Source organism: Aythya fuligula, chromosome 8, assembly GCF_009819795.1.
Source record: "Aythya fuligula isolate bAytFul2 chromosome 8, bAytFul2.pri, whole genome shotgun sequence".
NCBI lineage: Eukaryota > Metazoa > Chordata > Aves > Anseriformes > Anatidae > Aythya > Aythya fuligula.
The window spans coordinates 20049388-20063786 of record NC_045566.1 but is presented as its reverse complement, the minus strand read 5'-3'; the positions used below and the strand labels follow the sequence as shown (position 1 = coordinate 20063786).

The 14399-nt window shown below is 42.7% G+C and overlaps 1 protein-coding gene across 1 annotated transcript in view; it reads left to right on the top strand.

Annotated features, from left to right (window-relative positions):
- Nucleotides 1-14399, top strand: part of COP1 (COP1 E3 ubiquitin ligase) — a 125042-nt gene that overhangs the window by 41881 nt on the left and 68762 nt on the right. Inside the window, exon 12 of the mRNA XM_032192085.1 lies at nt 11996-12139. Coding sequence (XP_032047976.1) covers nt 11996-12139 — 144 coding nt within the window. The remainder of the gene's footprint in view (nt 1-11995; nt 12140-14399) is intronic.

Sequence of the window (14399 nt, the reverse complement as noted above, 5' to 3'; positions counted from 1 at the left end):
TTAAGCCACAGTTTCAAGGTTGTACTTTTTGTTTGTGTTGACCCTTTCAGTAACATGACCTGAAGTCCTTTCTTCAAAGGTGACATTAAAAGAAAAAAACCATTAGGAGGACATTTTCCGTCTATTCACTGAACCACTCTATTCTTTCATTCCCCTTTTTACTTCAGCTTACTTGCTCGTCCATATAAATTCTGAGATCTGTACTTAATAAGGTGCCTTTTAGTTCTGTATCTACCATAACAAGTCTCTTTTGCTTTTTTTTTTTTTTAATGCACTGTGCTGGCTGGGATTAGATGAGCGCTTTTATTAAGTTTGTGACCAGTGATGCCTCTATCTCGGTGGTAAAGATGAATGAAAGAAACGCGCAAGTGGGTTTATCCTTCACAGGATCACGTCTGAGTGCAATAGATGCTGAGGAGGTGAGAAATGAGGAGGGCTGAATTTTTCTTATAGCTTTTTCTAAGTCAATCATTTTTTGAAATGGGCTCTTATTTAAAGGTGGCAGTTCTAAACTGTGGATGGATCTGTCTTGGCTTGTTCTTCCGAACTGGAGAGAAGAGAAATGCTCAGGTAAAGCAACTTTAACTGCAGAGTGGCAGAGGATATGCGAAAAGTAATACCTGAACCTCGTCAGTGTTTGAGCCCTTCCTCTGGCTCTGTTATGTTACTTTGACTCACGTGAAGTTTTGGCCTCCAGACCAGAGGCTGTTTGGGGTTGAAGTGGAATTGTGTTTAATTTGAGCTGGGAAAAACAAAAGCAGCTTTTCTATTACTTTCTCTCCTCTTGAGCATAGAACTCACACATTTCCTAGTACAGGGCTGTGGTCTGGATCCTGTGAGCAGAAGCCGAATAAGATGTGTAACCAGCAGGAGGGTTACACAGGTGTCAGCTCCCAGCTCTGACTTCGGGGCAATCTCAGCTCAGCAATGTAACCCTCCTGGTCCTGAGGACAGCCCTGTATCCCAGAAGGGACTGTGAAACCCAAGGTGAACTTGCCAGGTCATATCTCCAGTCCTTGATGGAAAAAATAAACTTTCTGGTGCTTGTGTTGACATTGCAGAGAGTCAGAAGTCTGTTCTTACATCTGCATTTACTTTTAGGGATAAAATTTACATAATTTTAAATTGGGAAGCTAATGAATGAAAGTTCCATAGCCACCAGTGGGACGTTCTTTTCTCTAGTAATTTCAGACTATCTGGTAGTAAGACGATCTTTTTCCCATTAAGCTTTTAGTACTTCAAAGCTGTCTCCATCTGCAGATAATTAGATGGGTTTTTTAATTTAAATCAAATTTTATGAATTTTTATGAATAGTCTGAAAAAGTATTGAAGAGTCCTTGATCAATGTGGGAATCAGCTTTTAAACCAAATGTATTAAACAGAATGATTGTTCCTCATGATCTCTTCTATAATGTGGAGCAATTTCCTGCAGCTGATGCGAGCGGTTCTTGGGAGATGCTGCGTGGTGCCCCCTGGCTGCAGCCCTGTGCTGCTGAGCACTGGAGCAGACCTGAAGAGGTGGTGTTGGACTGCAGACCTCCCAGGGTCCCTTCCAGCCTGGATATCTTGTGTTGTGTCATTAACTAAAGCAACCTGTAGTTAAGTGCCATTTGTCAAGGCTTATAAATCAATTCTAAGCCTGTGGACTGTGGGCTTGCACTAAAGGCATGTGGTCAGCTTGTCGTGTTTGTGGCTTCCTGCTGAGCATCTTCTCTTTGAAGGAGAAGCCATGTCCTCCTGTGGCTCTGCCACCATGCAAAGTGAGGTTTGCTTCGTTGTACTTTGGGATGCCCCGCTTGAGAAGGGGTGTTAACTGGCAGAGGACCATTTATTCGAATGAGACCGGGCTCTTCAAGGACTGGCTCTGTAAAAGCGCAGGGATTGACAGCAGATGCTGTAGTGCAAAAACGTCCTCTGAGAGGTGGATATCCAGGATGGAGGCTGCTAGCATATGGAAGGCATGTACATCACTGTATCCCCCCCCCCCTTCCTGACTGCTCAGTCCAACAGGCTTTTCTATGATTTTCTGTGAGGCTGCAGGCAGCTGCCCTTCTGTTCCTGCTCCTGTCTGTGCAACAGGCAGCACTGCTGGCAGGCGATGGCTGTGATCTGACCTCAGAAATAGGACTTGCAGCCATGGAGGCTGTGGTTTTGCAGCATCTTCTGTGTGGAAAATGGCATTGACAAAGCCAAGGACAGATTTTTCATGAATTTCACAAACTTGCCTCCCCCCATTCTCAATTTTACAGCTTTCCATAACTGTTGAGTTGGATGCAGTGAGCCTCTGGGCTGATTGCTCGAGGAAACAAAGCCCATTGTTAATGGTGCAGGTGGTTTATTGGGGTCTCTTTTAATTTCTAGCCATACCTGTTGGAAATGCCTTGCTTTGGCAGCAGGTCATTACCTGAATAATTAGCACACCTTTAGATTTTTTTTTTTTGTTTTCCTTCCTTGATTAGGGGAGTTAGTTTGTTAAATGACAGGTTGGCGTGCGGAGATGTGTGGGGTGGTCTTTAACAGCTCAGAGAACCCTACCAGCAGTTCAGCCTGGAGAAGAGGCTTGAGCAAATGGTAATTAAAAATGGTTATTAATGTTGGCTCTAGTAATAAATACAGGGTGAGACAAGGATGCTTTGGATTCATGTGTTGCCTAAGTGTTGTAGAATCAGTTATGAAGTGATACTGATGGATATGATCTTGTAATCATACAAACAAGCATGTATATACCTATTTGTGTAAATGATGGCGGAAGTCAGGTTGACTTTTTCTGCATAAAACATAAATGAAGGATATTGGAGCCTGTGGAAGGACTGTGTTTTACAGTCCCAAGGCTGATGGATGTTTCTGATGCTGAACTCCTTTTTTTAATGTTTGTCCCACTGCCCCTTCAGCTGTGTTTGCAGCTGCGGTGCTCTGGTTTGGAGAAACAAAACCTTTGTTGGGGGCATAATAAATGTGGTGGCTTGGAAACAAGCTTGCAAGCTCTTGATTGGTTTTATGCTCAGAGAGGACTTGAATATCTATCAGAAGTGACTCAGTTTATGCCTACTTGATGGCATGATCCTGCTAGGATGGTACTGCTGTACAGACAACCTTTCAACTGGTCTGAGTTAGGCTTTGGTGTGGAAAAAGTTTTTTACTCTCTCAAACCTGCTTCGTATACAGCATGGGAAGAGGCTGCCAGCTTCCTTTCTGAAAGAGTTTCTCAAGCTTGAAAGCAGAACAGGTGAGTATGTTTGGAGACCTAAAGCCTCTTCTACCTTAATATTTTATGATGTTCAAGCTGTGCTTGTGCTACTGTCAGAGCTGTTAATAAGCTGGTAATATCAGCAAAGCTGGGGGAAAGGGAGGGTCCTGTTCTTCAAATAGGAATAGGTTACCTGAAATATTACAGCAGGCAGACCGACAATTTGGCTCAAATGTTAAATGGCATCATAAGAAAAAATGATAAACATTCTGCACTTAACCGTTGGCAATTTTTGGTTAACATTTGTCTACCCTAGCTTATTTAAAAATGGTGCTTTTGAAACAACTGAATCTAATCCTCATTAACTTGCACGGTAGTTGTCTGCAGTGACTTTGGCTCATTGTACTTCTGTGTATCTGGCATATAAACCCTGGGACTGTCGTCGTCTTCTCTTCAGCATGCAGAAGAGCATCGCCTGGCAGTAAAGTGGCTTTTTATCAATACGCTTTATGTTCAGTTGCTTGCAAAATTCAGTAGTTCCCTATAGGTTTTCTCATCATTAGTGCTAATTAAGCTAGGTTCCCCTGAATACTTATATGAATAAAACTTATTTAGTAGAATAGAATGTCCCTAGCTACACAGTCTCATAAAGTTAGAAGGGGTTTTGGGGTTGTATTTAGAGGAGATTAGTTTCAGGGTTGCTTCCCCACCAAAACAGAGGGGATCTTGGTTTTGAAAGCTGAGCTATTGCTGGAAGCAGCCTTTTTCATAGCATAGTGCATTCACTCTCTCATTGGGTTTAAAAAAGGAATAATTCTATTTCATCTAGTGATTTGAAAAAGCATGGAAGTAGCTATGTTGGTTTTGACTTCAGAACTGAGAGATGGAGCTAAACCTACCAAACCTCAATTTCAGTTTAATATTCTCCTTTAAATATACTGAGTGGATTGGAAGTATTGCTAAGTTGTCTCTGTTAGAACTGATGGCATTTCATTACACATAAAAGGATTTTTGAAAGCATGAAATAGTCTTAGAACTAGGTCTAATGACATTACTTAGTCAACTTGGTACCTTTTTATACCTTTCTTCAAACAGAGCAGAATAAAACTCTAGGCTACAGTGGCTGTGAGAAAGACGCTGGAAGTGTGACTGCAGCATGATTGGTGCAATAATGTCTTTGTGAGAGCTCAAGAGTTGAGGACTCACCTTCTCTGTGCAGTGCAGACTTAATAAACAGTGGTGTCTTTCCTTATTTGTTTCCCAGCTGATAGGAGTGGTTATGAGTAAAAGCTTATAATCAACACACAAAGAGCTGACATTCTGCTGGCTTATTGTCATGCTACAAAGAGGCTGCTGCTAAGCAAGCCTCTGTTTCCATCAGCTGCTTGAAGCCTGGAGGAGGTGCAGTGGCAGGTGTGGGTACCTGAGGTCCATTCAAAGAGCAGCTGGTGCTGCTGAATCTACAGCTGGAGTATCCCAAACTGCTCCAAGAAACGGGATCAAACTGAAATAGCTCAGGATCCTCTGTGCTGTTGATGGGGAGATGTGCTGTAACCAGCAACACAGGAGTCTGGGCTGTTGGCCAGCACCATGCCTTCTTGTGGGATGGTGAGGAGTGATACCACTGTAGGAGGGCTGCTGGCTTGCCCAGTTCTGCTACTGGGGCTCCAGCAGGCTTCTTCCGGATAGATGGGAAGAGATTCTCTTGGCTCCAGCAGAGGTAAAACTGAAGCTTTGGTGTATTCTCCATCTACTGCCCTGGTTCAGGTCCGGATCTACTTCATACTCTTTGTGGTAAGTTAACGGTGAATGCCTAACAGGGAAAAGAAAAAAGGGAACTCTCAGGCATGCAGCTCACAGCCCTCATGTTCTGTACTGCATGCGATTTTCCCAGGCTGTCTGCCTGCTGTTCTGGAGCTCCCAAGTGCTTCTGCCCATCCCTTTCTTGGTGCTACTCAGTTCATGGACACACCCGTGGTTTGGTCAGAGGGAAACATCTAATGGTATTTCTTCATAGAAAGTGATGTACTTAATCTTGGGCAGGAATGCTTACTTCCTAAAGCACTTTCCCTTTGCTAGAGGAGACCTAGATTAAAACTGAGATCTCTGAACAAGGGTTCAAATGGATGTTCAGCTTTTTTTCTAGAAAAGCACTATATCAAAGGGACTACAAGGTTGGGTATTTCTTCCAGTTCTTGCAGTCTGGCTGTAGGCAGAACAGAAATAACTGCAGGTACTGGGTGAGCTTCCTCACTGCTGGGGGTGAGGGAGTCCTTGGGGGTGGGAAGTAAATGGGAACTGTAGGTGTGCTCAGGGAATAGGAAGGCCTTCCCGAGTGACGGGGTTGTTTGCTTCTATGCGTCTCTTTACAAGTGGCAGGAAGTTTCTCCTGTTAGGACCAGCTGCCATTTGGGGCTGACAGACTTGTGCTCAGTTAGTGCTCGGTTAGCTCAGTTGTGTGTTCTCCTTCCCTTCGCTCCTCTTTCCCCCCTGGCTTTGTTTCTGCTGGGTCAGTTATGGAGCTGATGTTACTGAAATTGTCCTTTTCACTTGAACCTTGCACAGAACTTACCCATGTTCCTTTTTGAAAAGAGATCAGAATGAAAATAGTAGAAATGGTGGAAGCCCAAAACCGATTCCATCTGCAAGCTACTTTTGATTTAAAAAATAAATAAATAAAATAGTCTTGACCTGTGGCATAGGGGATGTGGAGACTTCCTATTTCACAAAAAGTGGCAAATGTTTGTGAAAGATAACCTCATTTTATACTTGATAACTCTTCCCCGCATTCAGACATCTTCGTGTCCTGTTGCCTGTTGGGAGGTGGAGGTTCCTGCGGTGTCCTCAGCACAGGTTTCTCCATGGCCTGGTAAGGAACATGCCAGGCAGCCTGCAGAATCCCCTAACCAAACATGGGGTTAGGTGAAGAGGATGCATCCAAATCACTGCTTGAAGCAAAAAAATGTACAGGCAGTAAATCTAACCTCTGCAACGAGTGGAATAGTCCTGGGCTGTTACTATATTTAGAGTGCTTTGTGCTCCACAGGTTGTCTTCTGGGATGTCTCATCCACCAAAATCAGTTCTTCGTCAGATCTCAATTAGTCTTGAATCTGATCCATTAAGAGGCCATAATTATGGTAGCTGAGACGTCTGTCAGATTTGTCCTCTAATCAAGCTAATTTTCTGATGATCTGGGGTCGTGTCTAACCCTGGTTGATGCGGTTCTTAAGGATGAAGATGTTTGCTGTGAGGGAATCAGTAAGTAGTGTCTCGTTTGGATAGCTAACTTGTCTGCCTGTACAGCAGTCTGCAGAACTGATGGGCCTTTCTTTAAGGGGGACTTCCTCAGATTTAGGGACTACAGTGGCCTGGCTGGGGTTGTGGTGTGCTGGCACAGCTGATTTAAAAAACCTCCCTTGCAGCACAGCAACTGGAATGGGGTGGGACATGGACTGATGGTGCTCTATGTCTGAGCTCACTGGCTCAGGACTTTGCCCAGTGACAGACTTCATTTAGATGGTGCTCTGCAGTAAGGAGTAACTGATGCAACTGTTGCTTTACAATTTAAAAAGAAAAACAATATTTTAGCCATGTACAGCTTTAGCATAATAGTCTTTTGATACTGAAACTTCATACACTCATACACTTTGTCTCGGTAACCTTTGCTTTTATATGTGACAAAACTTTGTCTTTGAGGTGATGAAGCACAAAATGAGTATTGTTAGAGCAGCTTCCTATGCCTGAACGTAGCTTTGTTTTTAAAACCACAAATTAGTATGCTAGTGCACACTTAGTGACACTAATTACATTGCCTTAAAATAAAAGTCTGCTGTAAAAACAGTCTCTCAGGCATGTGATGTTAATACGAATTTCTGTATTGGTCCCAGGTGCCAAACAGTCTGCAGTGGTGGTCACGATGTTGGACTGTTACCTATATTTATACTCTTTTGACTTCATTGTTTCTAAATGGATGTTGGAAGTAGGCGAACAGGCTCCAAGGAATAGGCTTGGGGATTGTTGAAGCGACAGAATATCCCTGAGAGGCTGAGGAGTGGGAGCATGAAGTGAGACTTTCAGGAAATGTAAGCAAAGAACAAACACTGCTGCTGTCACCCCACCTGTCTCTCGCTAGTTAATGTTTTCCCCAATTTAAAGAGAGCAATCTGTCCACATCCCCATTGATGTGGGGCCAAGGTAAGATGGCAAATGGGACTGGAGACGTAGAAGTAAAAATAGCCTGGTATTAGCTAGAAGTAGAATTGACAGGATTTGGTGTATTCAGTCTTAAATCGTATACAGTCCCATGGGAGGGACTGAATTGTATGCTCTGTGGAAGTGGCACCTTCTGCTGCCCTCAGTCTTGTTACCAAGTCAGGATTCATGACTAGTGGTGATTGTAGTGTGTGTGTAGTGGAAACAGTGTTCAGGGATTACCAGTGTCAGGTTCTCCCTGCCACCACCACCGTGCCATGCAGCAGCAAGGATTGGGTGACAGTGGTGGGACAAAGCAAACCTTTGTCTATGCCAAGTGAGTCTTCTGGCGACTGCTTGCTAGTTCTAGTATGAAGTGTTTCAACACCAGTTGTGCTGTCACCTGGTTTGTAAACACTATGGCTTTGTCAGCCTCACTTTTCCCCTCCCTCAGCCCTCTGTTAGCCAAAGCCAAGAGTTCAGCCTTTCTGGTGCCTCCCTTGTAAGGCAGCTGCTCTGTTCCTTTAATTATTCTGATTGCCCATCTGTATGCGTTCTCCAGCTCCAGTGTGTCCTCTGGGCATGTGGCAAACACAACCATCGGGATGCAAATGTAGCAAGGCTTTATACTGTGGTAAAAATGGGAAATACTCATTCTTCACTGGGTCCCCACAGGTCTGCCCTCAATGCCAAGCCGAGCTTCCAGACATGTTTCAGAAGCAATTTATTTCCTAATTCCATTTGTTAGCTACAAGTGCTCTCCAAGGTCATGGGTTTTAGAATTAAAATGAAGAAGTTGATTTATAATCTCAGATTGAGAATAAGGAAAAGCAGCAGAGAAATCAGAATTCTGGAGAGTGCCTTTGCTTTCCATATGAGGCTGGTTGCTTGACTTTGTAGGAAAAATAAAGCAGTGGCTCGGGAATTGGAGATGTCTGTCTTGTTTTCCCTAAAACAGGACAATTGGTTCCTTTCAATTTGATCTCTACAAGTAAATTCTGTAGCGCATTGATAAATCTTTTCAAAAAAGCTCAGCAGTTCTTGTGTCCCCAAAAGATTCCTTATAAAAATTCAGATAGTTGTTTGTCAGAAATGGAGTTCAAAAGCGTTGGCTTTAAAAAGGAGGGAGGAGGAAAAACCAATTGTTAATTGCTTCTAATGTGCACAGATTCGAGGAGCAAGGGTCACTGCTAGTCTGAAAGGAAACTGCAGTGGATGCTCAAATGCTTGAAGTATGGCTTACCTCCAGCACTTCCTTAAATATTGGAAATAACAGAAAATACTACAGCAGTTTCTTGGTTTTATTAGTTTTTCATGTTCTTTTAGCCTTCCTTCTAATAGTTTTTGAAGCTTGTTTTAAAGTATCTCCTTAGCTCATTAGAAAAATCAAACTATGGGTTTTTCCTTCTTGGGAAGGACAAATGAAGAAAACCATCAAGTTCATTAAACAAACATTGTTGCTGACATTGACTAACTTGTGACAGTGATGTGCCCTGTCTTTTTACCTGCGGCCCATGCTTTGCTGCCCTGCTGTGGCATCTTGGGCTTCCTTCCTTCCTTCTCTGTGCCAGCCAGGCAGTTGTACTCTTTTTCTCAGGGTAAGCCCATTCATGAGCTGCAGAAAGCAGCCACGTTCTTGGCCAGTTTGGGTATTTCTGGTGATGAGCTGTCTTAGCCCTCAGTGCAGAGGACAACCTGCAGTCTCTAGAGGTGGTTGCTTCAGGCTGGAGTTGAGGTGGGTTTATAGTCCACCTGCTCTCTCACATGCTTTGACTATATAAATGTGTCACCTGAAAACCAGGTTTCAAGAGTTAGCCCCATTGTGTCTGTTGGCAACAAATAAAACCAAGTTCTCTGAATTTCATACAGATAAATGTGTGTAAGCCAGTGTTATATTGAAACAAAAAGGCTTCAGACAGTAAGTGACAGGAATTCCATCGAGCTAGTTAAATGCAAATGAGCCCTGCTTAATACTAAACACGTTTAGAAGACTTGCAGGAAAAAGCATGGAAATAACTGTTACCATGCAAGTGGGCTGTTTGTCCTAATCCTGATCAGTCCAGGGGGAAGCAGAGCTTTGCAGATATTAGGAATGGTTTTGTATGGTAAATAATCTGCTCCATTAGTTGTTTAAACTGTTCGTATTTCTCTTTTTTGTAAACCACTTCCTAAAGGCTGACTGGCAGAGAAGTAGAAATGTTTTGTACGAGCGCTGTGTGCCATGCATTGTTTGTGGAGGGCAGGGCGCAATGCTGCGTGAGGTTGCTGTGCTGGGTTTGCCTGCCTTTCTCATGGCCGACGAACATCTGAGCAGGTGGTGGTTTATTTGTGCATCAGTTTTCTCCCTGCAGTGTCTTTGATACTGTTTGAAGGTCGCAGGTCTGGCAATCCGTTTCATTGGCTGATTCTTTTTATTAATTTTTTAATGGTATGTTAACTTTACTGACATATTGAAATACTCATTTGTTATGTCTACAGTATGTCTTTAGCATTAATTCAAATTTCTTATTTGGAGAAGCAAACCTACCCCAGGTGAGACAGTGTTCTGTTCTAATAACTTGGCTTTTTGCAAGACATGGTAATATATTATTTTTCTTCAGCAGAAGGATGAAGGTATAAATTGAACCCAAGTAGATGAATTGCTGCCATCAGTTTGGTTGTGCTCTACCTGAATCTACGGGGCAGTAAACAGGAGCCGAGACAGCAGTTCAATTAAGATTGTGATACAAGTAAATCCATTCTTTCGGTATATGGACTTTTGATTATAAAATTCTTCCATAGAGCAGAGTGAGCTGGCAAGACAAGACAGGCCTGAAAGGTGCTTTTGTCCTGCCTGTATAAAAAGTAATGGGGCTGACAGAGATCTGAGGAGGGGTGAAAGCAGCTTGCTGCTTTACTGCTTGCTTTGCCTCTCCCATTTTATATAAACAGGTGCATTCTTGCCTACTTTAATCCCCAGCCATTAGCACGTTCATTTTCTTTACCTTTTTCTGGGCTTGTGATTTGGCAGGCTTGGCCTGCCTAACTGACTTCTCCAGTAAACCCAGTCATGGTGGGGCTGTCTCCTGCTGCTGCTCTGGTGAATTTTAGGTTCTGGAGTTAAAAGGCCAAATTTCAAGCTGCTTCATTGAATTATTTTGTGTCATCAGACTGCATATCAACAGTCCTCTTCTGTGGTTTAAAAATAACTGGATAACTTGATCCTTTACGAGGATCTGAAAACTGGCAGTTGAATTTATCTTCCCTTGAAAGCATTGTAGTGCCTTCAGCTTCTCAGCTATTGCAAGGGGTAGTAAAACATGAGCTGCTGAAGCTGTGAGGGCAGCCTGAAGAGCCCCCTCTTTTAACTGGTTCGTTGCTTTCTGACTGTAGGAAGTTACCTTAAGTGCCTCAGCTCAGGATTTACAGGCTGTATGAATGTGAAAATCTGATCAGCCAAAGCTAGGTGTTCTCTGCTGTCATTCAGAACTTGCTGGCTGGTGCGCAAATGCCATGGCTTCTTGAAAAAGTTGTGGTAGGGACCGGTGAGATTGAAATTTTAATTACTGAGTGGGTAAGGCCCAAGAGGGATCTGTGGAAGTAGTAGAAGATTGCTTCGTCAAGAGATTTGAGAAGATCTGGCACCCCATCATAGCAACCTGGGGACTGAGGGCAAATGCTGCACCCAACCACTTTCTAGGAGTAGCACCAAATTTTTGATAGGTGTCTGCAGGCATCCCTCCTGCTGAACCTCAGGCTCCTTCAGAATAAGGAGCTACTTCTAGAAAGCAGGTTTACTTCTCTGGCTACTGGATGTTTAATGGATTTCTCTCGAGCCCTTGCAAGCTGTGAAAGTAGCAATGACGCGAGCTCTGTATAACCTGCTGCCTGCATCCCTCTCAGATGTGTGTCATGTACAACCCCAGGCTTTTCTCATTTGCAGCTTAACTTTGTTATGAGGTGACTGCTTTTACTTGCAACTTCATTGGTATCTATTACAAACTTGCCCTGCAGTTCAAGAAAGTAAGTGCCTATGTTTCCAGGAGCAACCCTAAGTGGAAGTCATAGTGTGCAAGTGTTTTACAGTATCGATGATATGCATTTTAGCCCTTTGTTGTTGCTTAGGGAATTTAGAGGGCTTTTTTCTACAAGTACTGATTTACTCTGCATTGACACTTACAGTTCACTAAGCTGCTGTATACAAGAGCTAAGGGATGGAGCAATGCAACCAAAAGAAATTAATTGGCAGTTATCCCATAGCATCTTGTTTTCAAAGACCATACAGCTGAATTTTAAGCATGTTTCCAGGGTGAGCTGTCAGCTTTGATGTTCAGGTGCTGTATAATGTAGCTGGTGTAGTTGAACTGTAAAAACTTCTAGAGCACCTGAACAAAAGTTAATTTGTAAATCAAAATGTATGTGCACTTGGAGGGGATTAGAAGATGGTGCCTGAGAGCAAGAAAACTGTTTGCCAGACCTTTCTAAGGTGCTCTGAATGGGGTCTTTGCTAACTGCACTCTTCAAAAGGATCATGATCGTCAGCTCTGCCAAACTGAAGGTTCAGATGGTAAAATACCCTGCTGCTAAGTGCATGTCTTGTGTGGCATGGTTCTCAATCTGTGCTTTTTTTTCCCTAGTATTGAGTTTGACCGAGACTGTGACTACTTTGCCATTGCTGGGGTGACAAAGAAGATTAAAGTCTATGAGTATGGTACAGTCATTCAGGATGCAGTGGATATTCACTACCCTGAGAATGAAATGACCTGTAATTCCAAAATCAGGTAGGTGTTGACTTTGCATTTACACTCGAATCACCTTTTTTATTTTGTCTAGTGGCTGTTTTGCTTTCTTCATTCATTTCAGTAATGTTTGGCAGGGAAGGGAAGGGTGGAAAGCAGGAGCTGGTAGAGAGCTTGCTTCAAGTTCTGAGTGGGACAAGGTGGTGGTGGCACAAAGGATTGGGTATGCCAGGCTCATCCAAGGGAACAGCAGGCCCAGGTGTTCAGGCAGTAAGAGGGGCATATGGTAGTGAACTGTCTTCATGTTCCTTGTAAATGCTCTTGGATACGCACTTGGTTAAAAGCAGAGTAAAACCAGAGTAGTGGATCTGCTACAGGTAATGACTGAGCTTATCTAAAGATAACTTTTGTCCCTGGCTCTTCATAAGAGCCACCAGTTCTTTCATGCTCTGTTCATTTTGTTGACTGGATCCTTTCCATTGTGCTAAGAAGCTGCTAGTCCTCAAGAAACATGCCTCATGTGCACCTTCTGCCGATGAATTTATATCTGCTTGAAGTAGTGTTTGAGCCTCCTTATGTTGAGCTTTTGGGAAAAGACTTTGCTTGATTTTTGGCTTTGTGCTTCTATCGTTAACTGTCAACCAGATCTCTAATCTTTTTAGATGATTCAAGTCAAAGAAATTATAGACCACCCCAGAATTTCAATTGAAAGAATCCAACTAATGTAACTTAAAAAAAGGCCTAATTCAAAAATTCAGTTACAGTTCAAAGGTAAATAATATAAGCAATCAAACCAATCCCGTGCTATAAGAGAAAACTTCAGCACTCCTGAACTCGTTTGTTTTTACACAGTACTCTACATTTTTAAAACAGTAAAGCACCTGCAAAAGAGTAGGCAACAGATTTATGTAAGTCCAGCTTCTACTAAAATAAAATGGTGTACAACAAGAATAATAATGTTTGCAAGTCTGCTTTATAGCATAAAAGAATAATTTTGTACCTGATATGTTCCATAAGATAGATAAGTCACGCTTCTGTTGGTTATGTTGATTATTGTATATGTGTATTTTATGGAGGAGAAGATGTAAATACAACTACTTAGGGACTAGCTTTCCAGATTTCTCTATTTGAGTGAAGGTGTTCATTATGGACTAGGCAGCATACAAATGTAATAGGCTCTCTCCCTGTGCACCTGTGTTTGTATACAGTATGCATTTATTTAAATGCACCCTTTTGCTTAGAATGAGCCTTTTCTAATCAACTACTGGCTTTCTTCATTCTTGCCTGCTCTCTTTTCATGACATTGGTATTTATGCCAGTCTCTTTCAACTGTCTTTTTCCCCCCTCTGATTTATTGCCTGTGAGGAGATGGACATAAACAGTACGAGAGGAACTTGTATTGATAAGCCATATTGCTGTTGGAGATTGTTTTGCTGGACTTGTGAAACGCTCTGCTTTTTTTTTGGAGCAAATATAGTCAGTTCATGCTGCTCAGCTCCGTTATTCTGAAGAGAAGAGCAGAATAATGGAACAATCTTGCAGTTGATTAATACCTCTTGCCTTAATTAGAAAGGGAAAATATGAACTCCGTATTTCCTTCTGAGTCTACTTCCGAACTTGCTGCTTCACATTTGATAGGAATCTGCCCCGACAGCCCTGCCAGGCGTTAGGTAATTGTTTGTTCTGCCTTTCCCGGCAGTCACTGGTGCGTAGAGCTGCATCACCGCATCCAGTGATGTTACTCCTGTCAGCTTTGCGCTCCAGACAAGACACTGCTTGCGTTCAACACTTCTCTTTCTCAAATTCTATGCACATATATATAAAAATATACGATGATGCTAAATGTATTGTCCTCTGACAGCCTGCCTCAGCGGAGGTGGACAAGGTCCTCTTCGTTTCCTTGCTCTAGTTTCGCTCATTGGTCCCAGGAAATGCTTTTTTTCTTTTTCTTTCCCATTGGCACCTTCACATTATATCAGCCTTCCTTCTGCATGTGGGTGCTCTTGGTTTTGACAAATAAAGTGAGGCTGTCACTCAAATGCATCCTTGCTATATCCATTAGCTGTGCTGCCAGTCACTGGTCCTGTGGCTCGCTGTCACAGTGTAAAAGAGTATAATAATTTGCTATTCTGAGGTGGCATAGCTTGAGGGAAAACTTATATAGGAAGACAGTAATTGTGTTAGAGAATATTGCAGTATGCTGAAAATGTGCCTGGGTTGTAGTAAAAACCAAACAAGTGGAGCCTGCTTGTAGAAAGCCTTGGCTTAAAGCTGTTTGATCTTAATTCGGGTGGCAGTACGG